At 46.6% G+C, this 15160-nt stretch overlaps 2 protein-coding genes across 7 annotated transcripts in view; one reads left to right on the forward strand and one right to left on the reverse strand.

Annotated features, from left to right (window-relative positions):
* MCFD2 (multiple coagulation factor deficiency 2, ER cargo receptor complex subunit) overlaps positions 1-14142 on the reverse strand; it is a 34529-nt gene extending 20387 nt beyond the window's left edge. For 2 of the 5 annotated variants that reach the window (XR_010730283.1, XR_010730285.1), the window contains exons 1-2: positions 13447-14142; positions 13272-13354 (exon numbers count right to left, since the gene is read on the reverse strand). The gene's annotated coding sequence lies outside the window, so the exon portion shown is untranslated. Of the gene's footprint in view, positions 1-9912; positions 9955-10666; positions 10765-13271; positions 13355-13446 lie in introns of those variants that run through there. The other 3 variants (XR_010730284.1, XR_010730286.1, XM_066267066.1) reach the window with 3 other exon arrangements.
* The window catches only part of TTC7A (tetratricopeptide repeat domain 7A), a 133905-nt gene continuing 132829 nt past the window's right edge, over positions 14085-15160 (forward strand). For both annotated transcript variants that reach the window (XM_066267061.1, XM_066267062.1), the window contains exon 1: positions 14085-14420. In XM_066267061.1, coding sequence (XP_066123158.1) covers positions 14237-14420 — 184 coding nt within the window. In that variant the 5' untranslated portion in view covers positions 14085-14236. The remainder of the gene's footprint in view (positions 14421-15160) is intronic.

Genomic DNA, 15160 nt, shown 5'->3' on the forward strand with positions numbered 1-15160 from the left:
ACATTTGGCAAATTGGGGATAGCTTGGACATTGAACTAATTGATCCTTCCATGAACTGGCCGTTGGGGATCTGGACTGCTTCACTCAGCTCTCGGTATTCTTTTAAAGTACAGGTCAGTTCAGTACATTGCCCTTGTTTTTTTGTTTTTTGTTTTTTTTAGTAAAATGTTGACATAGGCCTGCTCAGAATAAATTAACTTGATTATTTCAACTATAAGGTGACTTTTCTCCTGCCTTCCCCCCCCCAAATCCCCACCATTACAGTCTATTTTTCTCTAATCAACCTTAATAATTGTTTTCTCTTCTTGACCCAACAGCTAACAGTTTTAATAACAAGAAATGAAGGGGTGGATGAGTAAATGAATTGGTTAATCAATTCTAAAAGAATGGAAACCTTTTTAAATTTTATTTTTCAGTGACATCTGTTGACTTATACCTGAAATTCTTATTATAAATGCACTGAAAATTGCAATGGTAGCACTATAGAAAAGGAAAGCAAGAGAAGACTTTTTAAATGTACTAAGTATTATACCTCTTTTCCAAAAGAGAAACCAAAACATTGCAGGAATTGAATATTGAAAAGAGCTGAACTGTAGGACACAGACGATGTTAAAATTGAGTGCAGAGATGAAAGAACATGAGTGGGAAGACCTCCGTGGCAGGGAAAGGCTTCACCGAGTAGGTGAGAGTTGAGCTATGGGTGTTCAGCCATAAGACTGGATTATATACATATAGGCCATTAACTAAACAAACAATAATCTATATGTTATACTGTTCACATTATGAAAGTCTCTTCTTATAGAAGGTATTTTCTATTTTTAAAGGCATTTTCTATGATGATGAGTTTTGCCTAAGAAGATTTAATTTACAAAACTTCACTTGACATGTCACTTTTCAGCATGATAGCCACTGCATGAACGGAGGTACTCACTCATCCTAGAGTTTTCCCGGCCACAGCATTTACTCCAAGAGTTAGTTCAAGCCCTCTGCTTAGTCATCAATGGATTCGTTATTCTTTGTGAGTGATTAGGTCAATGTTCTCAGGGTCTATGGTACACTCCAGGACCACCCTGGACATGGAAAAAGGAATACACTAAAATTAAAAGTGACTCCTTTTGACAGAGCATTCTTTTTCAGAAAAGGGTAAAGGTTTTTTTAAAACTTGGTTCTGTTTTTGTTTGTGTTTTTAATTTTTATTTATTGACTTAGCAAGAGAGGAAGAAAGAGAGAGAAACAGGAACATCAATCCGTTTCTGTATGTGCTCTGACAGGGATCAGACCGGCAATCCCCACGTCCCGGGATGACACTCCAACCAGCTGAGTTATCCAGCCAGGGCAAAGGTAAAGGTTTGCATGATAGAAAATGATCCTCTGGAAGAATATTCAAAACTTCCTTATACCCAAAGAACCATCCAGAGTGTTTGTATGAACCTCTCTGTACTGACTGATGGCTCATCCTCCGGTGCTTGGAGGTAGAGCAGGGGGCGAGGAAGAGAAAGCAGGTCCATTTTAGATGCCACCCTGGAGGTGTAGTACCAAAACTGCCAAGAGGCTTTTAATAAACAACCCTCTCCCATCCAAGTTTAAGGAGAGAATTTATTGTAAGCACTATTGTGTACCTGTCTTGTTTTTCTTGCAACATCCATATAAACTTGCACACCCTTTATCCTTCCCAATCAGAACCTTTTCTCCGATGGTTTGAGAAGTCTGGCAAGCTTAATCCAGTTAGTCTATCAGAAGCATCTATTATCTAGACCTGCATAGCTGCTGGTACTATGCACAGGATAGGTGTGGGCCGGGCGGAGCAGAAGGTGCTGCCATCCTCCAGCAGACTGGCCCCAGGCTCCCAGAGCCAGGCGGGTGGCTGCAGCTCCAAGATGGCAGCCCCGGCTGCAGGTGGAGTCCAGCGGCACCTCCCTGGGGGAGAGGTCCCTGTGTCAAGGGAACAACAGCCTCTCCACTCTGTCTATCGTCCTCTCCCTACTCTATGTTTTATGTACTTCCATTTAATTGTGTTATTTTGCACAACAGAAATGGTTTCTGAAAGGTAGAAAATAAAAATAAATGATTTGAAAAGCAGATGGAACAAAGCTCTTGTTTAAGGCCTGAAACTGGTAGAATCCCTGAAGGGCGGATCCTCAGGTGGCTTTAGGGGATGAGGGGGGCTGAAGGTCAGAGCAGTGAAGGTGAGCTGGGAAGGCTGGGTGCTGGTGCACTGGGCTGACTTCTGTCCCCCGGAATGGTAGGATCTGGGCAGAAAACCAGTACTGGCCAAGGCAAAGGGGAAGCATGGGCCCGCACTCTTGGAAGAGGACCATTGCAGCAGTCCTGCAAGATGACACAGAAGCGACCCAGGAGAAGCAGGGGTCACCTGGGACCCCAGAGAACAGAAGGAAGTGTGATGATGGGAGGGAGGTCAGTGCATGGAGGGAGGTGCTGGTATCTCAACCCTGAAGTGGGTGAGTGGGGAGTTCTGGGAAAACCTTTAACATTCTAGGATCCTAAAATTAACATAACAAATAAATATTAAGTGTCTTCTATGCACAAGCACAAAGAATTTATGATTTTGAAGCTAGCTATTGTAGGACTTTGTCCCTTACCTCAGGACTACCCCCCAGCTTTTCTGGCAGCTGTTAAAGGGAAAGAGTGAGCATACAGCCAGCCCCTGGCAGAGTTTTCATGTCAACATTCCAGGAGGGCTGGCTCAGCTGGTCAGTCCACAGTCCTGGTAATTTACTAAGACAGGAGACCTTGTGACCAGATATGCTATGAGCCAATAATCATGGTACTAAGGAAAAGTTGATTCTGAATGTGGGGATTGTGGGCCACATGACTACAGAAGTTTGGGAAGGCAGTTTGTCATTCTGCTCCACATCATGTACCCTGGTGATCAGAGTGGATGAAGGCACTGTTGACTATGAAAAAAGGTTTAACTCATATTAAAATTTAGGATTGTTAGGGTTCCTGTTGGGAACTTAGGGCTCTGGAGGACCCTAAGACTTGCCATTGACCTCAAATGGCAAGTACAATAGTATAAAGGAAGAGGCTGGAGTAGAAAGTGGGGAGGACATCTCATCAGGCTGTCTCTACCTCCAGATGTCTTCACTATCCACGGCCATGGTGACAACTAGTACAAATAAATGGGATTTGATAGGAGCAAGGGGATGTTGTAATAATACACATACATAATACATCTCTGAGTTGTACACAGGAAAAAGCAAAACCACCTACACCCAAATTGCTTACTGTTGACACTGATATGAATTTACTATTGCAGGAAACTTTGCCCAGGGTGATAAAAGTTGTAACTAACTTCTGTTTTTTGCAGAAATTTCAAGCAGAAACCATTTAAATGGCCTTCACAACTCTTCAATAGATCGCATCTTTATTCTCTGACTTTTTGAAACCCTTGCTCAAAACCCTTACCTTGCCCTACCCAACAATCCCCAACTATTGTTCATGACCTTTGCCAGTTCTAAACAAGCCCCCTCATTGAAAAAGCCACCTTAACATAGACCCTAATACTTCATAAATTTCCCAACTTCGCGCTACTCCCCATTCTAGATGCTAATACAGTTCTACAGAGTACTGCGCTCCCTTCGTGCAATGAGAATTCAAGCTTTGCATTATCACAAAGTTGTTTCAATGATATTTTCAGGGAGCCAACCGTTACTTATTGAGGCCCACTGAAATCCACTTGAGACCTCCTCACCGCTCTGGTGCAAGACCCCTGACTCAGAAACTGTTTGCTCCTTTGAGGCCCCCAGGGGTCTTTCAAACCACACCAATGAGGGATGAAAGGCCTGCTGCATTAGGCAGGAGTTCCAATTTCTTTTGATAATTGTTCTTTTTACTGAGCTCCCCAAACACTGAGTCTATTTTGTCTCCTAGCAATAAGGAATGCCTTTTAGGAATCCTTTCATTATCTGGCCATATTTGAAAGTCTTTTTTTCTCAGTGGGTACCTTGCCTTATTATTAACAAGGTTACTGCTCATCAGTGTCCGTCCTGGTCATTTGTTGTTATGTATCTAGAAGAAGAGACATTATAGTGAAGAGGACAGGTGGGTCCTAATCAGTCTGTCCGAAAGCTGTCCCAGGGACAAAGTTTGCCTCAGGCCACTATCAACATCTTATGGGAACTTTCCTCAGACTTGTTTTGTCTATGAGAGTTTGGTCCAGCAGAGATCTTTCGACACCCTCTATCCACAATCCGAACTGTGGTTGGATAAGGTCTAGCTGGGAGGTTGGGAGGCTCTGAGCCACAGGAGGCATAAGCAACTTTTTTTTTCTTTTTACAGAGACAGAGAGTCAGAGAGAGGGATAGATAGGGACAGACAGGAACGGAGAGAGATGAGAAGCATCAATCATTAGTTTTTCATTGCGACGCCTTAGTTGTTCATTGATTGCCGTCTCATATGTGCCTTAACCGCGGGCCTTCAGCAGACGGAGTAACCCCTTGCTCGAGCCAGCGACCTTGGGTTTAAGCTGGTGAACCAGCGCTCAGTTGGCGACCTCAAGGTCTTGAACCTGGGTCTTCCACATCCCAATCCAACGCTCTATCCACTGTGCCACCGCCTGGTCAGGCCATAAGCAACTTTAAACTGACCATTCCTAGACTCTGGGGGGGGGGGTTTCTCGCAATATAAACCTCAATCCATGCCTTCCTGGGGGCCAACTTCTGCTTCTTACATGTATTTATGGTGTGGCCCAAATTTGTGCACTTATCTTTCTAAACAGCATCAATTCACCAAGGATAATTTAGAATTACAGTGGCCACTATAAGGAGCTTTGGACATGAAGAAAGTTATTCATTTGAGAAGTGCCTAGAATGAAAAGGGAACATAATCCCAAATATCCAATTATCTTTTTTTTATTAGTAGAATGAGGAAGCATCCGAAAGAAATTGATTTCAAATTACTTCCTTAACAGATTGCTTGGCCAAAGCAAAAGAAAAATGTGAACTTAAAACTGTCTTGTACATCCCCTCCAAATCACAACTCAAACCTACTATCCTCTTCCCATACCCTACTTTCCTGTTGCCCCATGTCTCCCTCTGACCCGCTTGCCTTCCCTCCTGCCTGGCCAAGCTACTCCAAACCTCACTTACCTCTTTTTTTTTTTTTTACAGAGACAGAGCAAGAGTCCGAGAGATGGATAGGGACAAACAGACAGGAACGAAGAGAGATGAGAAGCATCAATTATTAGTTTTTTGTTGCGACACCTTAGTTCAGGGGTTGGGAACCTATGGCTCACGAGCCAGATATGGCTCTTTTGATGGCTGCATCTGGCTCGCACACAAATCTTTAATAAAAAAAATAATGTTAAAAATATAAAACAGCCTGATCAGGCGGTGGCGCAGTGGATAGAGCGTTGGACTGGATGCAGAGGACCCAGGTTCGAGACCCCAAGGTCTCCAGCTTGAGCACAGGCTCATCTGATATGACCAAAGCTCACCAGCTTGGACCCAAGGTCACTGGCTTGAGCAAGGGGTCACTTGATCTGCTGAAGGCCCATGGTCAAAGCACATATGAGAAAGCAATCAATGAACAACCATGGTCTCACAACGAAAAACTGATGATTGATGCTTCTCATCTCTCTCTATTCCTGTCTGTCCCTATCTATCCCTCTCTCTGTCTCTGTAATAAATAAATAAATAAATAAATAAATAAATAAATCATTCTCATGTATTACAAACCATTCATTTCCTACTGCTCATGTTCATGGTTGCAGGTGGCTGGAGCCTATCACAGCTGTCCTCCAGGACAACACCAAATTTTTATTGGATAATGCGTAACATACACGGGTCGTTGTGAGGTTAGGAAGTAAACTTCCCTCCTTTTAATCAAGTAGTCAGCTAGCTAATTGCAGAAACCCTTTTGATGAAGAAGATGGCTAAAAGAAAAAAAGATGAGGAGTATCATACTTTTCAGCAGGAATGGACAGAGGAATTCACCTTTGTGGAAGAGAGCAGGTTCTGCAGTGTGTCTAATATGCATCAGAGAAATGGCCAAATACAAAGCCACACTTTGACACATTCCATACTACATTTGCATCAAAATATCCAGCGGGGTATAGCAGGAAGAAAGCATGTCAAGAGCTACTGTGCAGAGTGCAAGCTAGTCAGCAGCAACTCCATGTTTGGACCCAACAAGGTGACTGGAATTTGGCTAGCTTTGCTGGTGCTTTAGCAATTGTGAAAAATGGAAAGCCATTCACAGATGGGGAGTATGCCAAAGCATTCATGCTTGATGTTGCCAATGAACTTTTTGACGACTTTTCGGATAAAGACAAGATAATCAAATGAATAAAAGACATGCCTCTGTCGGCAAGAACTGTTCACGATCGTACCATCATGATGGCAAATCAAATTGAGGCAACACAAGTGAACAACATAAATGCAGCACCATTCTTTTCTCTCACTTTGGATGAATGAGTCATCAGACATAAGCCATTTATCTCAGTTCAGCGTGATTGCAAGGTATGCTGTCGGTGACACACTACCTGAGGAAAGTCTTGCTGTTTTGCCTATGAAAGAGACAACAAGAGGGGAGGATTTATTCAAGTCTTTCACTGAGTTCGCTAAAGAAAAAAATCTACTGATGGATAAACTTATTTCGGTGTGTACTGATGGTACTCTGTGCATGGTGGGGAAAAACAGAGGATTCGTAGTGCTTCTTCGTGAACATGAAAAGAGACCCATCCTAAGTTTTCACTGCATCCTACATCAGGAGGTGCTTTGTGTTCAGATGTGCGGTGAGCAGCTTGGTGAGGTGATATCACTGGTCATTCGGGTGGTCAACTTTATTGTTGCCCGAACTTTAAATGATCGCCAGTTAAAACACTGCTGGATGAAGTTGGGAATAATTATCCTGGTCTGCTTCTGCACAGCAATGTGCATTGGTTGTCCAGAGGAAAGGTGCTCAGCAGTTTTGCGGCTTGTCTGAGTGAAATCCGGACTTTTCTTGAAATGAAAAATGTCGAGCATCCTGAATTAGCTAACACTGAGTGGCTCCTGAAGTTCTACTATCTCGTAGACATGACTGAACATCTGAACCAGCTCAATGTGAAAATGCAAGGCGTTGGAAATACAGTTTTATCCCTTCAACAAGCAGTGTTTGCATTTGAAAACAAGCTGGAACTCTTCATCGCCAACATTGAAACAGGTCATTTACTACACTTTGAAAAACTGGGAGAGTTTAAAGATGCATGCACAGCAAGAGACCCTGCTCAATATCTTGATCTATAGCAGCTAACGGGCTTCACATCTAATCTGCAGTCATTCAAAGCACGCTTTGGAGAATTTCGTCAGTGCACTCGTCTTTTTAAGTTCATCACCCATTCACACGAGTGTGCAGTGGACAGCGCCGACCTAAGTTACATCCCTGGTGTCTCCCGTCAGAGATTTTGAGCTACAAGCTGCTGACCTGAAGGCCTCAGACATGTGGGTGAATAAGTTCAAGTCACTGAATGAAGATTTGGAAAGACTTGCATGACAGCAAGCAGAGTGGTGAGCAAACACAAGTGGGGAGAATTGAAAAAACTTCAACCTGCAGACCACCTGATTGTTAAAACTTGGAACGTGCTTCCCATCACATACCACACACTGCAGTGAGTGAGTATTGCTGTACTGACAGTGTTTGGCTCTATGTACGCATGTGAGCAGTCTTTCTCACATCTAAAGAACGTTAAGACCAACCTACGATCACGTTTAAGGGATGGAAGTCTCAACGCCTGCATGAAGCTTAACCTCATCACGTATCAACCAGACTACAAAGCCATCAGCAAAACCATGCAGCACCAGAAGTCGCATTAATGGTAAGAAGTACTTTATTCATCATTGGTTAGCAACAGCATAACAACGTTATTAAAAAGAAATCAGAGGCTTATTGTACTTTAAAAGTGTTGGTCTTACATAAAATGCACATATTTACTTGTATTTAGTGTTAAACATATTGTATGGCTCTCACAGCCATACAATGTTTTAAAAATAAAACATCGTTCAGACTTAAATATAAATATAAATAAAATGGAGATAATGTAAGTTATTTATTCTTTCTCTGCGGACCGGTACCAAATGGCCCACGGACCAGTACCGGTCCGCGGTCTGGGGGTTGGGGACCACTGGTCTAGAGGATCCAGATGTATACCAATTAGTTCATATGTCAGTGAAAAGTAGAATGGGAAATAACACTATGGTCAGACCTCCAAAACAAGCTCTCTATTGAAAGAGCTCTAGGTAAGTGTTCAATTTCCCATTCTAATCTTAAACCTGCAAGGAAACATTTCTCTAAAAATGAAAGGGCAACCTTATACCTTTTTGACTGATACAGGCACAATAATATCAATCTTAAACTCAAGCACTATTATACAACCTGTTCCTTAGAGTCAACAAAATACTCCAGTCATGCATCTAATAATCATCACCACGCTGTCTCTAGGCCTCCTGCCCAAAACTGTCAGCCTTGGACCTTTAACCAAAGAAACTTTTCTCCTTTGCGACACTATGCTCATTAACTTAATAGCAAGGGATTTACTGTGTGAATGATCTCCTGCTGGTTTCTTCCTTCCAGTCCCAGAGGACTTCCCTATTCATAATGACATTCTGTCTAATTTGGATATGGATTCAACATTACTTTTGAGTGTAGATCAAGTATAGATTGAAGCTATTTTGTGGGCAAACAATTCTACTGATATTCTATCAGATTAAACCCATCAAGGTCCAGATTGACCCAAGGTCCAGATTGGGTAGAGGTTTACTACCCAAACTTGCACAATAGTCTCTAAAACAAAGTGCTAAAGAAGAAATAAAACTAATAAAGTCTTAAAGAAGAAAGAGTCTTTGTATCTCATCCTATTGTCCCATCAAGAGACCCAGTGGGCAAGAATATAGGTTCACTTAGGTCCCCACAGTCATAAATAAATGAGTCACTCTATGTTTAGAACCAAACTCAAATACTATTTTATCTTCAGGGCCTAAGGAGACTGATTGTGTGTTTTGTAATTATAGAACTATGTTGTACTTTCTTTGGTGTCTGTAGGGCAAATAAGTTTGTAAAATTTGTGTTCTTTGGTTTTGCTCACTTTTATTCTTAAAAATGGCCGCTGACCACATGATTGTGTTGCCCAGGTGATACTGTTAATTACCTTCATGCTTGGGAAAGGGCTTGGTTATGCTAATGTGTGCTGGAGGAGGAGTTGTCACGCTGAAAAGTTTTAAGAAGAAGGAAGAAAGAGGAGCTAGGAGGCCATTTTTGGCAGAGGCCATGTGATTGCAGGGAAGAAGCAGCCAAGATGGCGGGATGCTGAAGGAGAAGCCAGATTGGGCAGAGTTTGTGCAGAGAGAAGATGTGGGACAGAGGTGACTGAGCTAGTGGGGCCTTTGAGTCTAGGAAAACCAGGAGAAAGTCAGTGGTTTTGGAAGCCCTGAATGGAAAGTATTTTCCAATTATGTGTATTTGCTCGCCTGCTGGTGCAAGGCTAGAGTAAAAGGGATGGCTCACCAGTTTTTGGTTCCACTGATTCATTACCGTCTATGCGAATCTAATGTGAACCTGCATGTGTCAGGTGGCTGTGATGGCCGCGACTACTGGCCATACAGTGTCTCCTTAAATCAAAGTTAATGCCTAACCTGTGGTGGTGCAGTGGAGGGAGCATTGACCTGGAATGCTGAGGTCTCTGGCCGAAACCCCTGGCTTGCCCTGTCATGGCACATACAAGAAGCAACTATTACTACTATGAGTTGATGCTTCCCGCTCCTCCTCTGCTCTTTCTCTCTCTCTTCTCTATCTAAAATAAATTTTAAAAAAAGTTAATGACTGTTTTCTCCAGGAAAAATCAACAACATACCTGGACCACTATGCCTTGGTTCACTGAGGTGCCCTTCTACTATTCACAGAACTTCAACCAGGACTTCAAGGGCTTTAAATTGTCCTGTGATTCTATTCTTATCCAACCTGTGGATGATAATTTATTTTGCAAAGATATAGTAAGCTCTAAGATTCATCTATCTGCTTACTTTTTAGCTCAGAGAGGGCATATTGCTTTCATCGAGAAGTTAACAGTTTGTCAAAGGACAGTGTGTGACCTAAGACAGGATTTATCCCATAGAGGTAACACCCTTCCTGGTTGTGCGAAAGATTAACCGTCAGTCACTAAGAGACAATTAGGATATCCAGATCTCACTGGCCACTGCAAGCAGTGCATTTCCAACTTTCCTGCAATTTCTGCAGCATTAATTTGACTCACCGAAGTACTTGCTAACCAAACCTTTACAGACTTGTGTGAGTTCAAATGAGCCCTACAGTAGCTTCCCATTCCAGGCCTAACTAAATATCATAAACCTTTCCACCTATAAATAAATGTATGAGAGATCTCACCATGAAAATCAAGACCAATAATTTATTTGACATGGCCTGGAAATTAGAAGCAAACTTCCTTTTTTATGTAGTAAAGGACATTTAATATAAACTTTTAAAAAAAAGTTATATGCACAGTAATTATTCTTAAACTGTTTTTGTAAAAATTTTGCCACGTCAGCATTTTTATGGAAGCTTGAAGGGGAAAATTTACTCTGTTAACTTTTTCCTTCGCAAGGCAAAGAAAGATTTTTTTAAAAGACCCATAGCTTACTACTCTCTCGTGATCCAGTGGCAAGCGCCTCCCTACCTTCTCTGGGGCAGCAGGTAAACTAGTAGCCTCTTCTGTTGGCTTGGTTTTAGAGTCCCTTTAAACCATATGGTCCCTCATGCTGTGTCTTTGTTGCCCTGTAAAAACACACATTTCTCAGCAAGGTGATTTACCTCCTATGAACTTCAATGCTTCCTCTGACCTGCTACTAAGACATCAAGGCAAGGCTCTCCCTCACTCTGGTAAGCAATGAGCTCACCTTCACCTGATCAGCAAGTTATCTTGGTAGCCTATTCAAGCTGGCAAGCAGTCTTTATCAGAATTTGTCCTAAACTCTCATCTAAGAGATTTCAGTTAATAAAAAAATAATCACTACCGTAAAGCCAGTGGCCGTGGCCATGCAGGTTCTCATTGGATTCAGGCAGATGGTAAAGGAACTGTGGAGCCAGAAAATGATGGGCCATTCGGTTTATTAAAGTGTCCTAACGGCGGACAAGCAAACAGGCAGGGAAGACCGCTTCCCTTTCTCCGGATTCACCTGGACTCACAGGCCCCCACCAACCTCAGCACTCCTCCTGCCCAACAGGGCTGAAATCTCAGGGCTCCCAAGCCCCTCAGCACTCCCTCTCTCTCTCTGGACTCACCAGCAAAACAGGCTCGTGGGGGGGGGGGGCTTCTCCAGCAAACAAGAGCAAACTATGGCCCCTCCAAGCAGGAAGGCAACCTGCAATTTGCAATCTGCTGCCCTGAGGGCAAGCAGGGGCAGCCCTTCACCATACTACACACATGACACCTATGCCAATGCCAAATACAAGCAAGCAAACCTAACTCATTTACCCAACAACTACCCTTTCTGTATGCTTTTGGCAAATGTTACTAATACAATCATGGTTGTTCTTTGTTGTACCTACAGTCTCTGACCGTCCCCCAAAATACTAGTCACTAGTGTTCTGGGGTCTTGTCTCTGCTGGAAAATGGTCATGAAGGCACATGTTCCACAGTTTTGAGGAGCAGCTTGTCATAAGTTTTAATCGTGATACTGGGCAGGCCTTTTCCTGCTAAGCAGTGTTCCTCCCCACCACAACCCATGTCCACACAAATACTGAAGCATCCGTCAAAGAAACAAGCAGCCCTGGCCGGTTGGCTCAGCGGTAGAGCGTCGGCCTAGCGTGCGGAGGACCCGGGTTCGATTCCCGGCCAGGGCACACAGGAGAAGCGCCCATTTGCTTCTCCACCCCTCCGCCGCGCTTTCCTCTCTGTCTCTCTCTTCCCCTCCCGCAGCCAAGGCTCCATTGGAGCAAAGATGGCCCGGGCGCTGGGGATGGCTCTGTGGCCTCTGCCCCAGGCGCTAGAGTGGCTCTGGTCGCAACATGGCGACGCCCAGGATGGGCAGAGCATCGCCCCCTGGTGGGCAGAGCGTCGCCCCTGGTGGGCGTGCTGGGTGGATCCCGGTCGGGCGCATGCGGGAGTCTGTCTGACTGTCTCTCCCTGTTTCCAGCTTCAGAAAAATGAAAAAAAAAAAAAAAAAGAAAAGAAACAAGCAGCCATTCCCCTTCAGTAAGTTCCCCAGAGTCCAGCAACTTGGAGGCAGTGCTGGCAAAGGACTAGAGAAAAGAGGGAGGAGGGGAGGTTTTCTTTTTTCCATAAGGATTACCTCTACTTATCAACTCTGCTTTTCTTTGCCTGCTTCAGGGCTGATTCTGGGAAATGCCAGACCTGGAGTCAATCACAGGGTGTTCTCAGGCCACCCTCACCTGAAGGGCATGCACAAATCACTCTCTGAGCATTACCCTGTCCTGGTAACTAGCAAGGGCAGCCAAAGCGTAACTAACCAAAAGCCAACTAGAGGAGTTGACAGGAGTAGGCAAGCTGGAGTGTATGTAAACAGTAAATTCTAACTGCCAGAGCTCTCCCAGTTTTCCTACACCTGGCTTCTGGGAGTTCAGAACAGACCCTAGGTGCTCAGAGCAGCCTCCAAGGTCAGGAAATCCTGCTTGCCAAGTGAGGAATGGAGCTGCATTTGGAACCTGGAGAGCAGGGTACTGACAGAGGAATTGGAGGTAGGGGGCAGGTGCCTTCAACAGATAATCCCCTGTGGCTGCAGATCAAAGGGCCCAGTGGGACTAAGCACTAGGAGCCTGGGCTCCACTTGACAAAAGCCGTCCCACAGTTACAGTTGTCCAGAAGCCCGAGCAGTGAGCTTCCTAAAATTGAGAGTGTCAAGTTCACTCCCAAGGTCACATATCTGGCAGTGGTAAAAATACAGATAGGGGGTCTTAGGAGTCTATACTTAAAAGCTTCCCCTGACTCCCGTTTACTGGCGTCTTCACTTAAATACAGGAGGTTTTTTGTTTGTTTGTTTTTTGTTTTGGTCTGGCTGTGATTTCTTGCGTGATGACCTCAATCCCTACAGGAAATTGTAAACGGAGGTCACCCCGGAGGCGGGGCCAATATAACCCATATCAGGGAAAGAGTGTTCGTCTGAGCCTCCCCCCCCCCCCCAAGCCACCAATTAATCCTTTGAACTTCTTAGTACCCTACAGGGCCGGATTAAGCCCTGCCAAGAGCTCAAGACAGCTCTGATCACAGCCTTTAGACACCAGAATTAAGAAATAAATTCCAAGTTGGAGAAAGAGCTTAAAACCTTAAATTCCAGGGCAACTGGATTCTGCAGAGGACAGGCCAGTCTGTTAGTGTAGGGAGGTCAAGTTGGAAAGAGGAACTCCGCTGTTAAAAACAATAATAAAGAAAATGTCGGTCAGAATGGAGGCGTCCAGAGAGGCGAGGAACTCAAAATTGGCTTGTTTTCTCCCGCGTACCCCGGGGGTGGCGCGCGAGGTCCGCGCGTTCCCAACAGGGAACAGGGTAGGTCCCAGGCGGCGGCAGCTGGTTCCCAGGGAGACTCTCGGAGTTGGGGACTCCCGGTCTTCCGGCCTCTTCCCAGATTTATGACGTGCCCGGGGCAGCAGCAGTGACGGGGCCACCACACAAAGCCAGGACGTCGGGGCGGGGTCTCCCAGGCTAAGAGCCCCAAGGGGATGGGGAGGGGGCAGAGAGCGACGCGCCCCCGGGCGCTGGGTGTCCGCGCAGCATTAGAGTGAACGTCGAGTCCGCCGCCCGTGCGGCGCGGGGCTGGCGCCCGGGCGGTCGCGAGCGCTCCTCGCGCGCCTGGCTGCTGTGGCCCCGGTGGCTGCGCTGGCCGCCCGCGAGCCCTGCTCGCCAGGGCCGCGCCACGCCCCCGTGGGGGTGGAGCAGAGGCCGGGGGCGGGCCCGCAGCTGGCGGCGCCCCGGCCCGGGGCGGGGGCTGTGGCAGCAGCTGCAGCAGCGGCGGCAGCGGCAGCGCCAAGAGCTGTTGCAGCAGAGGCGGAGGCTGCTCTTGGAAGCGTCCGGGCCGCGCAGCCGGAGCCCCAGCCCGGAGGCGCCGGGCGGTGCACTAGGTGCTGCTGCTGCCCATCGTCCGCCTCCTGGGCCCCCGTTGCCACCAGGGCCCCGGCCGCCGCCGTCCGCGCCCCCATCGACCCCGCCCGCGTGTGCGCCCCAGCCGGGACGCCGCCCCCGGCCGGGTCTCCACTTCTTGGCCGCACCTCCCATGACAGCGCCCGCGCGAAGATGGCTGCGAAGGGCGCGCACGGCTCCCACCTGAAGATAGAGAGCGAGCTGGAGCGCTGCCGTGCCGAGGGCCACTGGGACCGCGTGCCCCAGCTGGTCCGGCAGATGCAGGCGCTGGTCTTGCCCAGTGGCGGAGGCAACCGGCGAGCTATCCCGGGTGCCTCGTTCACGTCTCTGGACACCGGTGAGTGAGGGAACGGGTTGGTTCAGAAGCTGGAGCGCGCGAAACGCGCCTCCTCCTCCAGGAAGCACACCCCGACTGCCCCCAGCCGGCGACGGCCACTTTTGGTATTACTCTTACTGTAATGTTGGTTTTGGGAGTGCCAGGGCAGTTACAAAAGGTTTTTCTGCCCCAGGAGAAAAATCATGCAGGTTGGGTGCTTTGAGGGAGAGACATAAACGGCTTTTGCTTTCTGCCCTTTAGGATCATGTGGGTAAATCCGTCTACTGTGAAATGGTAGTATTGGCATGTGCCAGATTAGAGTTTGGGCTGGAGTATGCACTGCCCCTCCACCACCTCCAACCCCCGCCCAGGTCTTTAAACTCCATCAGGTGAAGGCTGTCTCTCTCCTTGCCCTCCTTCTCCTTCCTCTCTTTCTCCAAGTCACGCTGACAGCAGCGCTCTGTTCACAACCGACCTCGTTGGAGGGTTTGATGAGCGCCAGGGTGGGGTAGTGACGTGTGAAAGAGGCCTGGTAAGCCTCAGTTTCCTCATTTGTGGTCAGACTCGGGACCCTTCTAGCCTTGGCAGCCCGTGGCTTTAGCAGTAGGGCTGGTTTGGCTGGGCTAGGCTGGGCTCTTGCGCTGGGGTGGGAAAGCACCCTGATGTGGCAATGGGGGAACAGCCCACCCCAGTCTCTAACCTCAAATCCTGGCCCTGGTGCCTTCAGCTCAGCCTAGAGAGCCCTCCCTAAGCCCTATCTG

The sequence above is a fragment of the Saccopteryx bilineata genome, chromosome 3, assembly GCF_036850765.1.
Source record: "Saccopteryx bilineata isolate mSacBil1 chromosome 3, mSacBil1_pri_phased_curated, whole genome shotgun sequence".
Lineage (NCBI taxonomy): Eukaryota > Metazoa > Chordata > Mammalia > Chiroptera > Emballonuridae > Saccopteryx > Saccopteryx bilineata.